This window comes from Nelumbo nucifera, chromosome 8 (genome assembly GCF_055504915.1).
Source record: "Nelumbo nucifera cultivar China Antique chromosome 8, China Antique-T2T, whole genome shotgun sequence".
Taxonomy (NCBI): Eukaryota; Viridiplantae; Streptophyta; class Magnoliopsida; order Proteales; family Nelumbonaceae; genus Nelumbo; species Nelumbo nucifera.
In genome coordinates this window covers 39,983,317-40,004,498 of record NC_142656.1, presented here as the reverse complement: position 1 = coordinate 40,004,498, position 21,182 = coordinate 39,983,317, and the positions used below count along the sequence as shown (strand labels likewise).

The 21,182-nt window shown below is 41.2% G+C and overlaps 2 protein-coding genes and 1 non-coding gene across 3 annotated transcripts; all 3 read left to right on the top strand.

Moving 5' to 3' along the window:
- The first annotated feature begins 134 nt into the window (after positions 1-134).
- On the top strand, positions 135-241 carry LOC148789919 (small nucleolar RNA R71). The gene has a single exon (XR_016079947.1). It is a non-coding gene; the product is annotated as a small nucleolar RNA R71 (small nucleolar RNA).
- A 4,928-nt stretch (positions 242-5,169) lies between these two features.
- Positions 5,170-5,532, top strand: LOC148789918 (uncharacterized). Its single transcript, XM_088893812.1, has one exon. It carries the CDS (start codon positions 5,170-5,172, stop codon positions 5,530-5,532), a length of 363 nt encoding a protein of 120 aa, XP_088749938.1.
- A 922-nt stretch (positions 5,533-6,454) lies between these two features.
- Positions 6,455-7,417, top strand: LOC148789917 (uncharacterized). The gene is made up of 2 exons (XM_088893811.1): positions 6,455-7,171; positions 7,259-7,417. The coding sequence occupies exons 1-2, from the start codon at positions 6,455-6,457 to the stop codon at positions 7,415-7,417; spliced, it is 876 nt and encodes a 291-aa protein (XP_088749937.1).
- The last annotated feature ends 13,765 nt before the right edge of the window (positions 7,418-21,182 follow it).

Sequence of the window (21,182 nt, the reverse complement as noted above, 5' to 3'; positions counted from 1 at the left end):
CCATATTTGCAATCAAGTTTCTTGTGGCTTTGGGAGTTTTATCCACTAAAGCTCCTCCACTAGTAGCATCAATCATGCTCCTATCAGTGGATTGAAGACCCTCTTAGAAATACTGGATGAGTGGCTGCTCATTGATTTGATGATGGGGGCAGCTTGCACATAGTTTTTTAAAACGTTCCCAGTATTCATGTAGGGACTCCCCATTGTACTGCCTTATACCACAAATTTCTTTTCTAATGTTGGCCGCCCTTGAAGCTAGGAAATATTTCTCCAAAAATAGCCTCTTCATCTCGTTCCATGTGGTAATACTCCCAGAGGGTAGATAATAGAGTCAATCCTTAGCCGAATCCTTCATAGAAAATGCAAAGGCTCTTAGTTTAATTTGTCCTTCAGTCACCCCCGTGGGTTTCATACTCGTGCATACCACATGCAGCTCCTTCCAATGCTTGTAAGGATCCTCACCTGCAAGACCATGAAAAGTGGGCAAGAGATGTATCAATCCAGATTTCAATTCAAAAGTAGCATCAGCATTTAAAGCAGGAATAGTTATACATAAGGGTTGCTGATTCAAATTAGGTGCGGCAAGCTCTTTCAAAGTTTGGTTTACAGTCATAATGTCCTCCTCTGTCAAATCAGAACCGCTAACAGATAGGGAATCAAGAGTTGGATCATTCTCTTCAGACTGACTCTGAGCTTCTCTCCTTAACTTGCGCAAAGTTCCCTCTATTTTTGGATCGTACTGCAAATCACCTTGCTTAGAGAATCAAGTTACAGACATAAATCAAGGGAACCCTAATAAACCATGAACGACATATCATAAAAAAAATCTAGAGTGATGAAAATAAATAAATAAATAAGACAGAAAATATTCTACGCTAAAACACAAACAATCAAAGTGATCTATATATATATATATATTTCAAAAGTTTCAAGAACGAAACAATGATCACAATAAGCACAAAAACCGACTAGAAAAACTCCCTAGCAACGGTGCCAAAATTTGGCGTGCTGTTGTAGGCACCCAAAAATAAAATCTATACTCCTAAAAATAAATGCAGTAGTGCGAGTAAGGATCATTCCCACAGAGAGTATCTAACCTAGTTTGTTTGCTGTGTGAACAAAGATGGAGGGGGGGTTGTATGTAATGAACCAGAATTAAAAAGAAAGAAAATCAGAATTAAGAAGAATGAAAATCAAATGAGAAACAATGCAATTCAGAGTATTGAAATTAATCAAAAGAATGATCTTGGTCTAAGTCAAAATCTACCATCAGAATTTCACTACTGCTCATTGAAGGGATGAGAGATCCATCACATGGATAGCCGAACCCTGTAGGTAGGTAGGGCGAAATTTCAAAAATTTATTTCTCTACCATCTGGGAATCACATTCCCTGTTTTAGAAAAAATGTATTTTTTAAGGTTCAATCTTGAACCAAGAACCGAACCAGATCCGAATCAAAATAGTAGGAGAGGGATATACCTGATACGAAGAAACACTATCCTCCAATGAAGGTGTTCACGCCCAAAAAAGTCTCCAAAGACTGCTCCCACTGAAGATGACACAGTGTAGGGTGGAGCAGAATCAGCAGTGTTCTTCCCAAGAACCGAATCCTTCAGCAAGAATTCGATGGAGGCTGTGAGCACGACTTCAAATCAGCCTTTCACCAAAGACTGATATCAAGAACTATTCTTGATCGCTCCTACAAAAACTGGAGATCGAACTGGCAGTAGGCGGCAACTGGAGGAGAACGCAGGGAGAAGATGGCGCAGTCACACTGTTGCTGTCTTCTCTCTAGAATTTGGGATGGACCGAATGGTTTGCCCCCTCCTCCTTTTATAGGCTTAAAGAGATCAGCTCCTAATCCCATTAGGAGTTTCCTGATTCAAATCCTTATTTGAATCTGGACTTTCTTTAAGTGATAAGGATAAATCATTATCTTATCTGCAAATTAGATCAGCTCTCTCCTAAATCTCATTAGGAGGTTTCTAGATCCAAATCTGTATTTAGATCTAGACTCTCTGAGTGGATAGGGTAAGACCCTATCCTATCTGCTGATCCAAATCCTAGATCTTGTACCTAGAATACCATCTAAGAAGTAGAAGTATTTTTTCCTGGCGAGTTTTTCTAGAATTTGGTCAATGAAGGGCAAAGGGAAGTGGTCCTTTTTTGTGACTGCATTGAGCTTCCTAAAGTCGATGCACACTCGCCATCCCATGGCAAGTCGGGTAGGGATTACTTCACCTTGATCATTAGTGACCACGGTGAGTCCAGCTTTCTTAGGCACCACTTGCGTAGGACTTACCCAACTGCTATCCAAGATCGGGTAGATAATACTCGCATCTAACCACTTAACTACTTCTTGTTTGACCACCTCTCTCATATTTGGATTCAACCTTCTCTGCATCTCCCTACTAGGTTTGGCACCTTCCTCTATGTAAATATGGTGCATACAGATGGACGGACTAATACCCTTCAGATCAGCTACTGACCAACCAATAGCACCCCTATACTCCTTTAGTACCTCAATCAGTTTCTCTTCCTGTCTAGGGGTTAAGTCTATGGCTATGATCACCAGCAGTGTTTGGTCGGGTCCTAAAAACACATACCTAAGGGAGTCCGGTAAGGGCTTTAGTTCCAGTTGCAGGGGAGATTCCAATGAAGGCACAGGTGGTTCACCCTTCAGTTTTGGTAGAGGTTCAACAATAGGCCAAGATTGAAATGGGTGAGGAGACTTCATTAAGGTATTAAGTTCCTCCGTTAGGTCATCTACTGTGACTAGATTGGTTTCTTCGGGGTTTCTTTCTACATCTATCTTACAACAATTCTTATTCTTTTTCGGGTAGGCAGAAGGAATTCCAAACTCATATAGGTCTTCACACTTTTCCTCCCCTTGAAAAGCTAAGGTTTCTTTAGAATTTTCTAATTGTGGGGTATTAAAGGTTGTAGGATCTTGGTATTGGGGAAGACCTAAGGATTCATCTCTGGGGTTTACAATCGGTTGACTAGGCATTGAATCATTTTCCCATTGCAGGTTAACTTCCCTAAGCTGAATTACTTGGCTCTCTAATTTTAGGATTGACTGTTGCTGAACTAAGATCAGCTGTTGGAGCTGCCAAAACCTATCATCAAATGAATCGGTTTGATAAGGCTGAACTGGTTGGGTCCCAGAGTAATCATTATACTCACAGTGAGCCTAGGCTGCAGACCATTGAGAGTGCAAATCTAGCAGGGTGGTTTCTTGGGCTTGGGCCCAATAGGAAAAATTGAGTTGAATCTTCCACCCAGGATTATATGGATTAAAGGATGGGTTAACATTGGATTGGAGAAAATTGTTAGCTGCATGTACTTGCTCTAGAATTTTTTGTTGAAATGGGCCCGCACAGAGCATTTTTGGTTGACTAATGTGAAGAAAAATTATCATATTTTTATCCCTAAATATTCATTCTTTTACACTTAATTAACACTTAATTGGACTCATTACTCTTGTATTTTGATTCAGGGCAAGCAAGAAGGCGACAGGTGGGAAACAAGGCTAATCGGATGATTTTGCACAGTTTCGGCACCGTTCAGTAATCTGGGCATAACTCTCACATCTGGACTCCGATTGGGATGATTCAAGATGCACCAGAAATATAAGGGATAACTCCACAACTTTAATGTTCTGGGTATTGACAGATTTGGTCTGCATAGATGTCAAAATCGGGCCCAAATCGAAGCAAATTTGTAGAGAAGCCCATTTTACAACTAAAGCCCAATTCGCAGAAAAGCCTTGTAGCAGCCCAATTTATTAAAGAAGCCCAACTCGAATTCAAGAATAAAGAGTCTTATCAGATTTAAATTTCAAATGTACTCCTAGAAAGATAAAGAAGATTGAGATTACTAGATAAGAGATAGGATAGGATTAGATCAAAACTAATTAGGACTTTCTATTTTTGAGAATGAACTCCTAAAAGGAGTTGGAAACAGCATATCCTCCTAAAGCTATATAAAGGGGGGGGACTAGTTTTAGGCATCAATCAATCAATCAATCCATCTTGGAAGCAAAGCAAGAAGGAGAAAAAGAGGAAGGTGGCAGCAAGGAGATGACAACCAAGAGTGGTTGTGCTTCTCTTTTCTGATTCAAGGGGAATTTTTGGTTCAATTGTGTCACCGTGAGGTTATGTGCTTAATTTAAATTCTTGCCTTTAATTCAAGTATTTGTTTATTCTTGTGCACATTTTTATGGAAGTTGATGTTGATTAATCTGACAAATCAATTAATATTGATCTTCCTACGGCAATCCATGATTCGGTGATCCGTAATTGTCATGAATAGTGGTACAAGTAGCAATTAGGTCAATATCTTTGTGGGTCAATTGTTCGTGACAGACTTTGACCAATGTGTTGGCATGTTTTAACCTAAAAGGAATCAACGGAACAAAATTTAATAATTGCAGCTATCTCAATTATTTTTATTTTGGTTTAACTGCTTTCATAAAATTTATTGCTATCATTAATTGATATGGAACGCTATTGTGTCCAGTTGGTTAATGATATGTGTTGATTGATTGTTGGGTTTGGTCAACTAAACTAGGAAGGTATAAGGTTTATTATGGCTATCCTAATAAATCTAAAAGTTAAATGCTTGAATTGCAAGATTGCTATTTTTAGCCTAGGATCAGTGATCAATTGACTCAAATTGAACCTTTGGATCAGAGTTTGGTAAGACTAAATTTTTCCTTGTTAATTGTTATTTGCTCTTTTGTGTTAATTGTTTAGAAATTTAATTATTTGAAATTCCCACTCTTTAAATTGTGCACTTGGCTGAGAAATTAATTACTTGCTCCCTATGGGATTCGACCTGGTACCACTGTTACTACAAGTTTACTCGTAGAGTGGGACTAGAATTAAATCTGAGGGCTTCGACAACCCCTCAGAATTTTGGTGCCGTTGTCGATGAGCTATTTTAATTTCTTAGCTTCGTGCCTTTGGTTTGTGCTAACCTCTTTTGTTTTATGACTCGTTCTTCTCAAAAAGGTGAACTAGAATATATTCCTAAAATTGAGAAGACAACCCGATGTTTGAGAAGGGAGGCTAAAGAAAAGGAAGGGTCGTTCACCTCCAAGGGTGAATTCCGATATTGACTTGACAACTGGTGATAGAGCTATTTATGAGGAAGAAGAAGAAGAGATGGCTGATAGAGAAAGAACACTAAGGGAGTTAGTTGCACCAATCCTAAATCAACAGCCTCTGTGCATAGTATATCCCACTCTTAAGGTAGCTTTTGAACTTAAATCAGGTTTAATTCAATTGCTCCCTGTTTTTCATGGTTTTCCAGGGGAGGACCCTCACAAGCATCTTAAAGAGTTCCATGCTGTCTGTTCAAGCATGAAACCACAGGGTATGACTAAGGAACAGATAAAACTAATAGCTTTTCCTTTTACTTTACGAGATAAGGCAAAGGACTGGTTATATATTCTTCCTCCTGGTTCAATACGTACATGGGATGAGATGAATATGGTGTTTTTAGATAAGTATTTCCCTGCATCATGAGCTGCAAATATTAGAAAAGAAATTTGTGGGGTAAGGCAATCTAGTGGTGAGATACTATATGAGTATTGGGAAAGGTTCAAACAACTCTGCGCTAGCTGTCCACACCACCAAATACTTGAGCAGCTCTTAATCCAATACTTCTACGAAGGATTCCAACCTTTGGATAGGAGTATGGTAGATGCAGCTAGTGGAGGAGCCTTAGTCAACAAAACATCTGAGGCGGCTTGGAAATTGATCTCCAACATGACTGAGAACTCTCAACAATTTGGAGCAAGAACAGATGGAGCTATCAGACGTGTTAATGAGGTAAGCCATTCTAATATGGAAAGTCAAATTTCTGATCTATCTGCTTTGGTTCATCAATTGGATGCAGGGCAATTAAGAATGACTAAGGTTTGTAGCATATGCTCAATTCCTGGGCATCCTACGGACATGTGCCCATCATTGCAAGATGATTCAATGCAACAAGTCAATGCCATAGGAGGATATCCTGGCCAACCTCAACGCAAATATGATCCTTATTCTAACTATTACAATCCTAGGTGGAGGGATCATCCCAATCTGAGCTATGGAAATCAAGGAGGGCCATAGAGATTCCAACCTTAAGCTTTCAACAAACAACCTCCAATTCCAGCACTTACCTAAGCCCAAAATCAACCCTCAAGTTCAAGTATGTCTTTAGATGAGATAGTTAAGGCTCTAGGGACTAACACTCAACAATTTCAAGGGGAAACAAGGGCCAGCATCTAGAACATAGGGAACCAAATCAGTCAACTTGCTACTTCTATTAGCAAGTTGGAGGTGCAAAACTCTGGAAAATTACCATCACAGACGGTGGTCAATCCCAAGGAGAGTGCTAGTGCAATGGTGCTGAGAAGTTGGAAGGAATTGCAGTTATAACTTATTTCACAAAAGAAAGTGGATGAAGAGCAGAAAAGAAGAGGACGAACAAGATCCACTTGAGAGTTCCAATAAGGTAAAGCTTGATTCGCCTTTACCTAAGATTTCTAATGCCATTGTGCCACCTTTTCCTAGTAGGTTGGAAAAATCTAAAAAAGAAGAGTATGAACAAGAAGTTTTGGAGACCTTTAGGAAGTTGGAGATAAATATTCCTTTGTTAGATGCCATCAAGAAAATCCCGAAATACGCAAAATTTTTGAAGGAGTTGTGCACTAACAAAAGGAACCTAAGAGGTGATGAGAAGGTAAGGGTTGGGGAGAATGTATCAGCTGTCATCAAGAGAACCTTGCCAAAAAAGCGTGCTGATCCAGGTATGTTTACTTTACCTTGCATGATTGGCAAGAAAAGAATTGAGCGTGCCATGCTAGATTTAGGTGCATCTATCAATGTCATGCCATACTCAATCTATTGTGCTTTGAATTTGGGTCCATTGAAGGAGACTAAGGTAGTCATTCAATTAGCTGACCGTTCTAACGCTTACCCTAAGGGGATTGTTGAAGATGTTTTGGTGCAGCTTAATGACCTAATATTTCCAGTTGATTTTTACATCTTGAAGATGGAGGAAGACACTATCACAAATTCAGCTCCACTTCTATTAGGCAGTCCATTTATGAAAACAACCAAAACCAAAATAGATGTAGATGAGGGTACTCTCTCCGTCGAGTTTGATGGCGAGATTGTTAAATTTAACATTTTTGAAGCAATGAAATACCCCAATGAATGTCATTCAATCTGTTCAGTTGACATTGTTGATTCAATTGTATAGGAAATTTTTGAAGAAGAAGATATGAATGAGGAGCTCAAATTGAGTGCACAATTAGATATGAAGGAAGAGTTAGATTCATCCTGTGAAGCTTCAGAGCCAATATTGGAGTCAAGGTTAACAAATTCTAATATTCCATCATCATTTTCTCATAAGTGTTAGACAGTTTTGTATGCCCTTAGCTCCAATCAGTTTTGATGTACTTTTGATATTTAGTGTAAATGAATAAAGTGCATTTTTTATTCATATTGTGTGGTATGTTTCTGTGTAAACCCTTAAACTGGACACTTAATGAGAATCATGTTAGTTTAGAATGTTCATAGCCGTTGGATAAGTCTGGGGAGATTTATCCTGCCAAGGCTGATACTGGTGTGTTGTCGAATGTTGAGGTGGCCTGTCTCAGCCGCCAGGGTGAGACCCAAGGCACATTCACTGTAGGATTACTTGAATCGTTGAACCGGACCAGATTTACAGTATTGCCCTAGACCTTGGAGATTGATGGGCAAAACTGAAAAGTTACACCTGACCCCTAGACTCGATTATGATACTGCACTAGGTGTCAGAATTGGGCTGTCTTTGATATGCCAATCAGTGAGATCCTTAGTGGGGTCAAAACCTGGGTATGTTGGGACAGTCTGAGAATTCATCTGAGTGGGTTGATCATAGTGATAGGATCAGCCCCTTTGTCGGATAAAGGTAATGATCGGGGATGCACTCTCTCTGATGGAAACCAACTGCCGGCAGTTGATTTCAATCGTTGGAATTTTGTTTTGCAAAATTTATATATAAGATATATAGATATGTACGGTTTCAAAAATGTTTGCAAATGGTTTTAAATCCCAAGATCCATATGAGCAGAGAGTGCAACACTGTTCCTTGCAGCCGAGGGAGAGGTTCTCTCTTGTCGGGCAGTGTTTGATCATTATGGGCAAAGAGGTAGAGTGTAAGGCCATTTAGGGATACACCTGATGGGCTAATCTTGCATCTGCCCATAGTCCCTAGGTTTTTATAAGATGGTTTGGCCCAGGGACCACTTAGTGTAAGTGTTGGGCCCATAGAGTCCATGTGATGGGTTTAGGGGGTTCACTGGGCTCTCTAGTGAATTCGGCTAGGCCTTGTAACAAAGGCTGGGCTGAACCCATGTGGCTGATGTGTAGATCAATGCTTGGGTTCCACGCCATACAAAGAAGCCCAACTGGGCAGCAGTTTGGAAGCCTATTGAGCACTTAATACTTATTGGGCCTAAAGCCCATTTCGAACTGGCTGATTTAATTACCCACTTAAAGGGGCAGATCTAAGATTAAGGCAAGCCAAAGGATTGGGTCTTGACCCTATCCACTCTTGGAGACCAAATTCAAATAAAGATTTGAATCTGGTAACCTCCTGATAAGTTCAGGAGTGGGCTGACGTAATCTGCAGATAGGATTAAGATAATTCCCTATCCAAATACAGATTTGGATTGGGATAACTCTTAATAGGATTAGGAGGTTTCTTAATCACTAAGAAGGAGGAGAAACCCTAGTCTTGCATTACCAGAATTCGAACCAAGGGTTTTAGAGCAGAAAATTCTCCTGCTATTTGAGATAGGATCTCAGAGTTCTCCTCTAGTCGCCGCCGCCATTCACAGCCTAGTTCGATCTCTCTGGGAGGGAAAGATCAAGAAGGTGTTCTTGATATCAGTCTTTGCTGAAAGGCTGATTGTGTACAGTGCTCTTCGCTTCCATTGAATTCTTGTGAAGAATTTGGTTCGTGGGACGAACACTGCTGGTTCTGCTCCAGCATCACTATGTCATCTTTAGTGGGAGCAGTTCTTGGGAGTATTCTTTGGGCGTGGGAGATACCGACTCTCCGTATCAGGTATAACCCTTCCCTTTCTCTTTGGTTCAGATCAGGTTCGATTTTGGTTCGATTAGATCCTTGAATATTGTATTCTAAAATCAGGGAATATGATTCCCAGTTGGAAGGTAGGAGAGAAATTTTTGAAATTCGCCCACCCCATTCCGCTGCATTCTTGGCGTCCATATGATGGATCTCTCCATCCTTTCAGTGGTATCAGAGCCATAGGTTGGAATCTTGAACCAAGAAAATCATATCTGAACCTGCGCAAATGGACAGAAGCTGTTCTACCTGAATTTGCGCAGATTGTTGTTTTTTCCAAGAAATTATTTCTGGATGTGGGCGATTAATCTGAAGTTAATTTTGTTAAATCTAAAATTTATTTGAAATTGTTCTTGATTTATTTCTTGATTTAATGGGTTGTTCGTACATGGAGATCGAAGTGCAGATTTGGCGCAGATATTCTGCGCAATCCTTTTGCAGTTTCTATTCTATTCGGTCTGTAAAATATTTTTTTTTTCTAGACCAAATGTATAGGATTCAATCAAGAATGTAATTAATAGAAATTAGGGTTCTGTAATTTTTTATTTTCTTGATTGAAGATGGCGGCGGCGTTGGAGATTTGTAGATTGGAATATCACATTCTGCATTTTGCAGTTTGTGAAACTACAGCCCTTGATTACTGACCTCTGTTTTGCAAGTGGTACGAACATTCCATATCTGATTTGTGATTGTCTGAAATCAGAAATATTAATTTCAGATCTTTCTTGAATTGTTTCTTGAATTAAAAATTGGTTTTGGACCGTTTTGGACCAGATTGGACCAAAGCTGTTTGGACCGAAACTAGGGTTCGAATGGGGCTGTTCTCAGCCCTGATTTCTCCCACTTTAAGGTGTGAAACTAATCTTTAATTGGAAGAACCAATTCGGCCCAACCTGTAAAGCCCAGTTTTAAAGGGTTAAAACTACAAAAGCCCACTTTTGTGTAAAAGCTATGTGGGCCGAACTACTAACTGGTATTCAGTCAATATACCTAGATAATGTTAATTGTTAATATTATGGATTGTAAATGGGCTTGTTAATGGGCTTTACGACAAGTAATTGATTGGATCAATTCTTCCATTTCATGCAATGTGTGGATGTTTGATGTGTGGCGACCATGGGCCATAAGCATTTGGCCCGTGATGATACGATAGTGGCTATTGCGCACACCATGGCTGAATGCACATCATTGCCATGGTGTCCCTTATGGTCATTGGATGACCCTTCCTTACGTGGTGGGCTCCACAACCCTGAAAAAGGACTCGTGCGGAAACCCTAGCCGAATTGGGCCACCAGAAATCTGACTTTATGAAAGTCAGTGGGAGCCACTTTGGATTGACCTAAATTAACTAGGGCGTAATTACTTGTTCCCTCCGGTAATATGAGTGCATGTGATAGGGAGATCCATATGATGGACTCTCTAAAGGCCTTCCGTCATTAGCACGACGATGGGTCCTTTAGTAATGAGGAAACACACCATAAAATTGGGCTATCCATTTGTTGTTGGGACTGTTAGAGTGTTTCATAAGATGATAGGGGCGTCATAGACCGTTGTGGGAGGGGCTTCACCAGAAAATGGGAACACTCTCACGGTACCTTGGTGTAACTTGAACATGATGGGTGAGCACTCACTGGACAGAAAGGTTTACCCTAAAATGGCTATGAACCTTGTCTGACAAGAGGCCAAAGGGAAACTCATACGATGAGTGGATATGATCTGTCATAGAAAGGTGGTGGGGTTATGCAACTAAAACAGTTGGCTCCACGCACCCTATGTGATTTCCCACATTTCTAAAGACATTTTTCCGTCTCCGTCACTGAGATAGGAGGAAAATCTCAGAGATGAACAAATGGAAATGGAACATTGATGAAAAGCCATATCTATGTAGGTAACGTGAATCAAACAAGGTTGTGGACTAACGTTTTGCTGTTTTACCAGAAAATGGAAAACGGACAATTTGCTAAGTTGCTTGACGAAAACAAATTTAAGGGCTCAAACTATGCCGACTGGTACAAAAACCTTATGTTGGTCCTGACTTCAGAAAGGTTAGATAAAGTGGCAAAGAATCCTGTATCGGATCGTCCGGGAGACAGGGCTTCAGAAGCCCGCAGGAGGGAATACCAAGAATGGGAGGAGAAAAACTCCCTAGCCCACTACTATATCATAGCCCTTTTAGATAATCTGATACAGAGGCAATTTGATCAGATCGGACTCGCCAAAGACATATTGGATAGTTTAAAAAATATGTACTAAGAGCAGAATCATTCTACTCGCCAAAAGGTCCTGAAGCAGTTCATGACCGCGCAAATGACCAAGGGGCAGCAAGTTCATGACCATTGTCTCCGAATGATGGGTTACATAAACGAGCTGGAGGCCCTTGGGTCTGGGCTAGATCTGATCACACAGATAGACACCATTCTTAACTCCATGCCTCTGTCCTTCAATCCGTTCATTATGAATTATAATATGAACAAGTTGAATGTCAGTGTCCAAGAGCTCAACAATATGTTGCAACGAGCCGAAGAACCGATTAGGAAGGATGAGCCGATAGCCATGCTTGTTGAAGTTGGAAAATCTAGCAAGAAGAGGAGGGCAAAGAGGAAACCCCACAAAAAGGCCACTAAGTCTAAGAAACAAAAGTAAGACAAGGCATCTGATGCCTGTCACTTCTGCAAGTAGGCCGACCACTGGAAGAGGAATTGTCCTGCCTACCTGGAATCTAATAAAGGTATTTTCGAAACTTGTGTCCTAGAAACTAATTTGTTAGTTGCTTCTGTGTCCTGGTGTGTTGACTCCGGGGCTTCAACTCATGTGTGTAATTCACTGCAGGGGTTTAAAGTAAGCAGAAGGCTGAGTGAAGGAGAAGTGACACTTTACTTGGGGACTTCTGCAAGTGTTGCAGCTATGGCGATAGGAACCATAGAATTAGTCTTTAGAGAAGGAATACTTGTACTTAAGGATTGTCTTTATGTACAAAACTTGAGAAGAAATCTGATTTCTGTTTCTAAACTGTGTGCTGATGGATATACTGTCTGTTTTAGTAATATGATTACTACTAAAAGGAACAATAAATTCCTCGCATTCGGGGAACTGGAGAACGGTCTCTATGTTCTACATCCTTCTCTAGAAACTAACTTAACCGAAACTACGTCGGTCAAAATCCCCAGGTAAAGGACTCATGATATAGTTAGTTCCACGTGCTTGTGGCATTACCGACTTGGCCATCTCGGTGTTGACCGAATCACAAGGCTAGTAAAGGATGGTCCTTTGGATTTTCTAACCATAGAAGATCTTCCCGCTTGTGAGCCTTGCCTCCGAGGTAAGATGACAAAATGACCATTTAACGGTAAGCCTGAAAGATGTACAAGCATGCTTGACCTTATACATATTGATGTATGTGGTCCCCTGAGTGTTAGGACTCATAACCAACACGTGTACTTCATCACCTTCACCGACGATTACTCACGATATGGTTACATGTACCAAATGAGATAGAAGTCCGAATCCTTTGAAAAGTTCATGGAGTTCATACAAGAAATCAAGAAACAGTTAGGGAGAGAAATTAAGGCCCTTCGATCAAATCGAGGCGGCGAGTATCTCTCTAACGAATTCGGGGACTACTTGAAGGCCAACGGGATAATATCACAGTTAGCTCCTCCTGCAACACCACATCTTAACGGTGTTTCAAAGAGGAGGAATAGGACATTATTAGACATGGTCCGGTCACCTCTCACACGCTCGGAATTACCCACATCCTTTTGGGGATATGCATTAGAGACTACAATCTATGTGCTGAATCGGGTTCCAACCAAATCAGTTCTGAAAACTCCATACGAACTTTGGACCAGAAAGAAACCAAGTGTCAGAAACTTGAAGATTTGGAGTTGTCCTGTGCACGTTAAAAGAACGAGTGCGGACAAGTTGGAATCCAAGACCAGTCGTTGCCTATTTGTAGGCTACCCAAAGGATTCGGTGGATTATCTATTCTATGACCCAAGTGAGTAGAAAGTGTTATGCAGTCGAAACACTCAGTTCTTAGAAACCGATTATCCTGGACACCCATCGTTAGGAAATAGTTCTTGATGAGGAGAGCTCAGGAGTAGTGGGAGATGTCTCACAAGTTCCAGGTAGTGACCAACCTAGAAGATCCACCCGGGTATCCAGGCCACCAGTCCGTTATGGTTATGACCAGAATAGTTACCTGGTGGATGCCTTGACTAGTGAGGAGGATCCCGTGACTTACGCAGAAGCTATGTTGGACATAGATTCCTAGAAGTGGGTGGAGGCCATGAGAGCCAAGATGGACTCAATGGAGGCCAATGGAGTCTGGACTCTAGTAAATCCACCCTCCGGGGTAAAAGCAATCAGTTGCAAATGGATTTATAAGAGGAAGAAGGGCCCTGATGGCAAGGTTGAGATATTCAAAGCTCGTTTGGTGGCGAAAGGGTATACTCAGAAAGAAGGCATCGACCATGAGAAAACCTTTTCGCCCGTGGCCATGCTTAAATCCATTAGGATCCAACAAGCTGTAGCAACATACGATGACTATGAGATTTAGCAGATGGATGTCAAAACCGCATTCCTAAATGGCACAAGGCTTCATTGCTGCAGGTCAGGAAGACATGGAATGTAAACTTAATAGATCCATATATGGACTTAAGCAAGCTTCTAGGAGTTGGAACATTCGTTTTGACTTTGCAGTCAAATTGTTTGACTTTGAGCAGAATCCGGATGAGCCCTGTGTTTACAGGAAGTCCAGTGGGGATAAGGTCACCTTCTTGGTGTTGTATGTGGACGATATCCTACTCATTGGGAATGATGTAGGAATGTTGACTTCGGTCAAGGTGTGGTTTTCGTAGCAATTCTCCATGAAAGATCTTGGAGAAGCTTCCTATATACTGGGTCTTCGACTCTATAGAGAGATCAAAGCGGATAATTGGATTATCCCAGGCTGCTTACATCGATAAAATTGTCAAAAGATACAGCATAGAGAACTCCAAGAAAGGAAATGTTCCTTTCGGGCACAGAGTCACTCTCTCCAAGAAGATGTCTCCCAAGACTTCTGAGGAGATTGAAGGCATGAAAGATGTTCCCTATGCCTCAGCCATAGGGAGCATCATGTATGCCATGCTGTGCACTCGCCCTGACATTGCTCAGGCGGTGAGTGTTGTAAGTAGGTTCCAAGCCAACCCAGGAAGGAGCATTGGACAAAGTCAAATTGTTTGACTTTGAGCAGAATCCGGATGAGCCCTGTGTTTACAGGAAGTCCAGTGGGGATAAGGTCACCTTCTTGGTGTTGTATGTGGACGATATCCTACTCATTGGGAATGATGTAGGAATGTTGACTTCGGTCAAGGTGTGGTTTTCGTAGCAATTCTCCATGAAAGATCTTGGAGAAGCTTCCTATATACTGGGTCTTCGACTCTATAGAGAGATCAAAGCGGATAATTGGATTATCCCAGGCTGCTTACATCGATAAAATTGTCAAAAGATACAGCATAGAGAACTCCAAGAAAGGAAATGTTCCTTTCAGGCACAGAGTCACTCTCTCCAAGAAGATGTCTCCCAAGACTTCTGAGGAGATTGAGGGCATGAAAGATGTTCCCTATGCCTCAGCCATAGGGAGCATCATGTATGCCATGCTGTGCACTCGCCCTGACATTGCTCAGGCGGTGAGTGTTGTAAGTAGGTTCCAAGCCAACCCAGGAAGGAGCATTGGACTGCTGTGATGAACATACTCAAGTACCTTCGAAGGACAAAAGAGTTTTGTCAAGTATTCGATGGAAGTTCACTACAAATTCTGGGGTCTACTGATGCCGATTTCCAGTCGGATCCAGATGATAGAAAGTCATCATCTAGATATGTTTTCACGATAGGATCATGTGCTGTTGCTGGAAAAGTAGCATACAGGGGTCCACGGCAGATTTCACGACTGAGGCCGAGTACGTTGCTACAAGTGAAGCTGCCAAAGAAGCCATGTGGATGAAAAAGTTCATTCACGAATTAGGAGTGGTTTCATCCAGCACATCACCCATCTCGTTGTTGTGTGACAACAATGGAGCGATCGATCAAGCTAAGGAGCCTCCAGCCCACTCGAAGTCAAAGAACATCGAGAGGAAGTACCATGTACTACGGGAGATTGTTGGTAGAGGGGATGTCCTGATTCAGAGGGTAGCATCAACGGATAATGTGGCAGACCCATTGACTAAGCCACTCACACGGAAAGTGTTTGAGAAACACATGGAAAGCATGGCACTCCGGCTTGTACCAGATTGGACCTAAGTGCAAGTGGGAGCTATTAGACAGTTTTGTATGCCCTTTGCTCCAATTACTTTTGATGTACTTTTGACATTTAGTGTAAATGAATAAAGTGCATGTTTGATTCAGGTTGTGTGGTATGTATCTATGTAAGACCCTTAAACTGGACACTTAATGAGACTCGTGTTAGTTTAGAATGTTCACAGCCGTTGGATAAGTCTGGGGAGATTTATCCTACCAAGGCTGACATTGGTGTGCTGCCAAATGTTGGGGTGGCCTGTCTCGGCCACCAGGGTGAAACCCGAGGCACATGCACTGTAGGATTACTTGAATCTTTGAACTGGACCAGATTTCCAGTATTGCCCTGGACCTTGGAGATTGATGGGCAAAACTAGAAAGTTACACATGACCCCTAGACTCAATTATGATACTGCACTAGGTGTCGGGTTGGGCTGTCTTTGATATCCCAATCAGTGAGATCCTTAGTGGGGGTCAAAACCTCGGTATGTTGGGACAGTCTGAGAATTCATCTGAATGGAGTGATCATAGTGATAGGATCAGCCCCTTTGTCGGACAAAGGTAATGATCGGGGATGCACTCTCTCTGATGGAAACCAAACTACCGGAAGTTGATTTCAATCGTTGGAATTTTGTTTTGCAAAATTTATATATAAGATATATAGATATGTACGGTTTCAAAAATGTTTGCAAATGGTTTTAAATCCCGGGATCCATATGAGCAGAGAGTGCAACACTGTTCCTTGCAGCCAAGGGAGAGGTCCTCTCTTGTTGGGCAGTGTTTGATCATTATGGGCTGAGAGGTTGAGTGTAAGGACATTTAGGGTTACACATGATGGGCTAATCTTGCATCTGCCCACAGTCCCTAGGTTTTTATAAGATGGCTTGGCCCAGGGACCACTTAGTGTAAATGTTGGGCTCATAGAGTCCATGTGATGGGCTCAGGGGGTTCACTGGGCTCTCGAGTGAATTCGGCTAGGCCTTGTAACAAAGGTTGGGCTGAACCCATGTGGCTGATGTGTAGATCAATGCTTGTGTTCCACGCCATACAAAGAAGCCCAACTGGGTAGCAGTTTGGAAGCCTATTGAGCACTTAATACTTATTGGGCATAGAGCCCATTCCGAACTAGCTGATTTAATTACCCACTTAAAGGGGCGGATCTAAGATTAAGGCAAGCCAAAGGATTGGGTCTTGACCCTATCCACTCTTGGAGACCAAATTCAAATAAAGATTTGAATCTGGTAACCTCCTGAGAAGATCAGGAGTGGGCTGACGTAATCTGCAAATAGGATTAAGATAATTCCCTATCCAAATATAGATTTGGATTGGGATAACTCTTAACAGGATTAGGAGGTTTCTTAATCACTAAGAAGGAGGAGAAACCCTAGTCTTGCATTACTAGAATTCGAACCAAGGGTTTTAGAGCAGAAAATTCTCCTGCGATTTGAGATAGGATCTCAGAGTTCTCCTCCAGCCGCCGCCGCCATTCACAGCCTAGTTTGATCTCTCTGAGAGGGAAAGATCAAGAAGGTGTTCTTGATATCAGTCTTTGCTGAAAGGCTGATTGTGTACGGTGCTCTTCGCTTCCATTGAATTCTTGTGAAGAATTTGGTTCGTGGGACGAACACTGCTGGTTCTGCTCCAGCATCACTGCGTCATCTTCAGTGGGAGCAATTCTTGGGAGTATTCTTTGGGCATGAACACCAACGTTGGGAGATACCGACTCTCCGTATCAAGAATAATCCTTCCCTTTCTCTTTGGTTCAGATCAGGTTCAGTTTTGGTTCGATTAGATCCTTGAATATTGTATTCTAAAATTAGGGAATATGATTCCCAGTTGGAACGGAGGAGAGAAATTTTTGAAATTCATCCACCCCATTCCGCTGCATTCTTGGCGTCCATACGATGGATCTCTCCCTCCTTTCAATAAGAAATTGTTACCATCTATTTTGCAGGCTCCTAAGTTAGAGTTGAAGATGAAGGGATGAGAGATCCATCCTATGGACGCCCAAAGATTGCGGAATAAGGGGCGAATTTCAAAAAATTTTATCTCTCCCTTCAACTGGGAATCGTATTCCCTATTTAGAAAATCATATTTTCAATGATCAATCTTGAACCATAAACTGAACCAGATCTGAACCAAAAGGAGTGGGAGAGGATTATACCTGATACGGAGAAATACTATCTCCCAATGGAGGTGTTCACGCCCAAGGAAGGATCCAAAATCTGCTCCCACTGAAGATGGCGCAGTAAAGGATGGAGCAGAATCAGCAATGTTCTTCAAAAGAACTTGACCCTTCGCAAGAATCAACTGGACGGCTTGTGAGTACAGCTCCAATCAATCTTTTCCCAAAAGATTGAAATCAAGATCCAATCTTGATTGCTCCCAAGAACTGGAGATCGAACTGAAGGAATGGCAATGGCAGGAAGGTGGCGGCAGGAGAGAATTCGCAGTATGCAGGAAATCTCTCAATCTCTCTTTCTTTAAGAGAAGAATGCTGTTGATGATGTAAAAGGCTGCCACCCCCTTCCCCTTTTATAATCTCAACGGGATCAACTCCTAATCAGATTAGGAGTTGCTAATCCAAATCATATTTGGGTTAGAAGTCCCTTAGTGATAAGGGATAATCCTTATCTTATCTGCAAATCAGATCAGCTGTCTCCTAATCTAATTAGGAGGTTTCCAGATCTAAATCTTATTTAGATCTTGGACTCTCTGAGTGGATAGGGTCTAAGCCCAATCCTTTTAATTGACTCACTTCAGAATCACCCCCTTTAAATGACTGATCAAATCAGCCCAGTTCGAAATGGGCTTAAGGCCCATTAAGGTTATGTACTCAAAAAACCTTCCAAATTGCTGCCCAGTTGGGCTTCCTTGTATGGCATGGGACCCAAGCATTGATCTACACATCAGCCACATGGGTTCAGCCCAGCCTTTGTTACAAGGCCTGGCCGAATGCACTGCTGAATACAGTGTACCCCCTGAAACCCATCAAATGAGCTCTATGGGCCCAACACTTACACTAAGTGGTCCCTGGGCCAAGCCACCTTGTAACACCCAGGGACTGTGGGCAGATGCAAGATTAGCCCATCAGGCATTATCCTCAATGGTCTTACACTTAACCTCTCAGCCCATAATGATCAAACACTGCCCGACAAAAGAGGACCTCTCCCTCGGCTGCAAAGAGTAGTGTTGCACTCTCCACTTATATGGATCCCGAGAATTAAAACCTTCTTGCAAACATTTTAGAAACCATATATATATACTTTTATATCTTATATAAAATATATTTTGCAAAACAAATCTCAACGGTTGAAATCGGCAGCCGGCAGTCTTGGTTTCCATCAGTGAGAGTGCATCCCCGATCATTACCTTTGTCCGACAAAGGGGCTGATCCTGTCACTATGATCACCCACTCAGATGAATTCTCGGACTATCCCAACATACCCAGGTTTTGACCCCCGCTAAGGATCTCACTGATTGGTACATCAAAGACAGCCCAATCCGACACCTAGTGTAGTATCATAATCGAGTCTAGGGGTCGGGTGTAACTTTCCAGTTTTGTCCATCAATCTCCAAGGTCCAGGGCAATACTGGAAATCTGGTCCAGTTCAAAGATTCAATTAATCCTACACTGTATGTGCCTAGGGTCTCACCCTGGCAGCTGAGACAAGCCACCCCAACCGACTTGGTGGCACTACAGTGTCAGCCTTGTCAGGATAGGTCTCCCCAGACCGACCCACTGGCTGTGAACATTCTAAACTAACACGAGTCTCATTAAGTGTCCAGTTTAAGGGTATTACACAGAAACATACCAAGGGAACATGAATCAAATATGTATCTTTATTCATTTACAATAAACTCAGAAAGTACATCATTCCTTGAACTTAATGCACTTCTACCTTGAGAACTCTAGTCGAGAGATCAGAGGGTTACCTGATAGAAGTAGATTTAGTATATCTCGAGAGAGAAAATTAAATAAAATTGAAAAGACTTCAGCTTATGGGAATGACAAATTATCTTGTGTAATCTCATACATTAATATTCATTGGAATGGTTAGGTAGACCAAAAGTCCTAGCGAATTCAACCAATCGTTACATACTTCAGCATTGGTTACTCTTGCTCTTGTTTTCTTTTTCTGCTTTTCATTAGTTTTTATCTTCAAATCTGAAATTCGATTGTCCAAATAATTAGGGAAGGCTGTAGTTCTAATACTTATTTTGTTAAATCCTCGTGGGAACGATATTTTTATACTACTTGATAACTAGTGCACTTGCTAGGGTTATAATTATAACTATCAAGTTTTTGGCACCGTTAACGGGGATTTAATCCTAAAGTAATATTAGAACTTGTTAACCTTGGTTAATTTGGACCTTTTATTTCTGTTTTTATTTTTATTTTTCTTGTTCGAATTCTTGCTATGTTCAGATTCACTAGTGCATGACACGCACTAGACAAGAAGGACTAGCACGATTCGATCCTGAAATAGAGAGGACCCTTCGCTTGTTGCAAAGAGCCTGATGAGAGTAGAATTTATCATATTTTTATCCCCAATTATTCTTTCTTTTATACTGAATTAGCACCTAATTGGACTCATATTTCTGTTCAGGGCATGAAAGAAGGCATCAGGAGCAAAGAAAGACAAATCGGATGATTTTTCATAGTTTTGATATCGTTCAGTAATCTGGGCCTAACTCGCGTATCTGAACTCCGAATGGGCTGATTCAAGATCCATTGGAAAGATAGAGAAAAATCCACAACTTTCATGTTTTGGGCTTTCACAGATTCGGCCTGCATCGAAGTCAAATCTGGACCAGAAGTTGTGATAATTTCATAGGAAGGCCCAATCCGCAACTGAAGCCCAACTTGTAGAAAAGCCTGGCTGAAGCCCAGATCGCAGAGGAGGTCTAATACGAATCCAAGAACAAGAAACTGAGAAGAATCCTTCCAGATCTAAATTCTTGATGTAATCTTAGAGAGATAAGAGGATTGAGTTCAATAGATAAAAAGATAAGATTAGAATTAGGATAGGACTTTCTATTCTTGTAAAGATCAACTTCAAGAGGAAGTAGGAGACCACCCCCTCCCCTTTAAGCTATATAAAGGAGGGGGCAGACCAGCTTTAGGCATCACACAATCACTCACTTCCTGATTTGAATCAAGAAGAAAAGAAGCAATCAGCCAAGAATTTCCATGAATTCAAGAAACATGGAGGAGGAGATCAAGAATTCAAGAATCCCCAAGATCAAGGTGGCGGCAAGAAGAGGAGATCTCAGCACCATGGGCGAATTCAAGAGTTCTTTCTTATGGGAAAGAATATTAAATAAAATTGGGAAAAACTTCAGCTTATGAGAATAACAGTTAATCTTGGTTAATCGAACCCATCAATATTCATTACATTGATTAGGTGGACCAAAAGCCCTAGCGATTTCATCCATTGCATATTCGGTTAGTGATCACCCTTGCTTCTATTTTCTTTTTCTAGTTTTTATTTTCAATAGTTCTTGCTCTCTCAAATCTAAATTTCGATTGTCCAAAATAATTAGGGAAGACTGTGGTTCTAATACTTATTTTCTTAAATCCCCGTGGGAACGTTATTTTATACTACTTGATAACTAGTGCACTTACTAGGGTTATATATTTATAGCTATCAAGTTTTTGGCGCCATTGTCGGGGATTTAATCCTAAAATAATATTAGAATTTGTTAACCTTGATTAATTTGGACCTTTTATTTCTGTTTTTATTTTCTTTTTATTTTTGTTATTATTTTC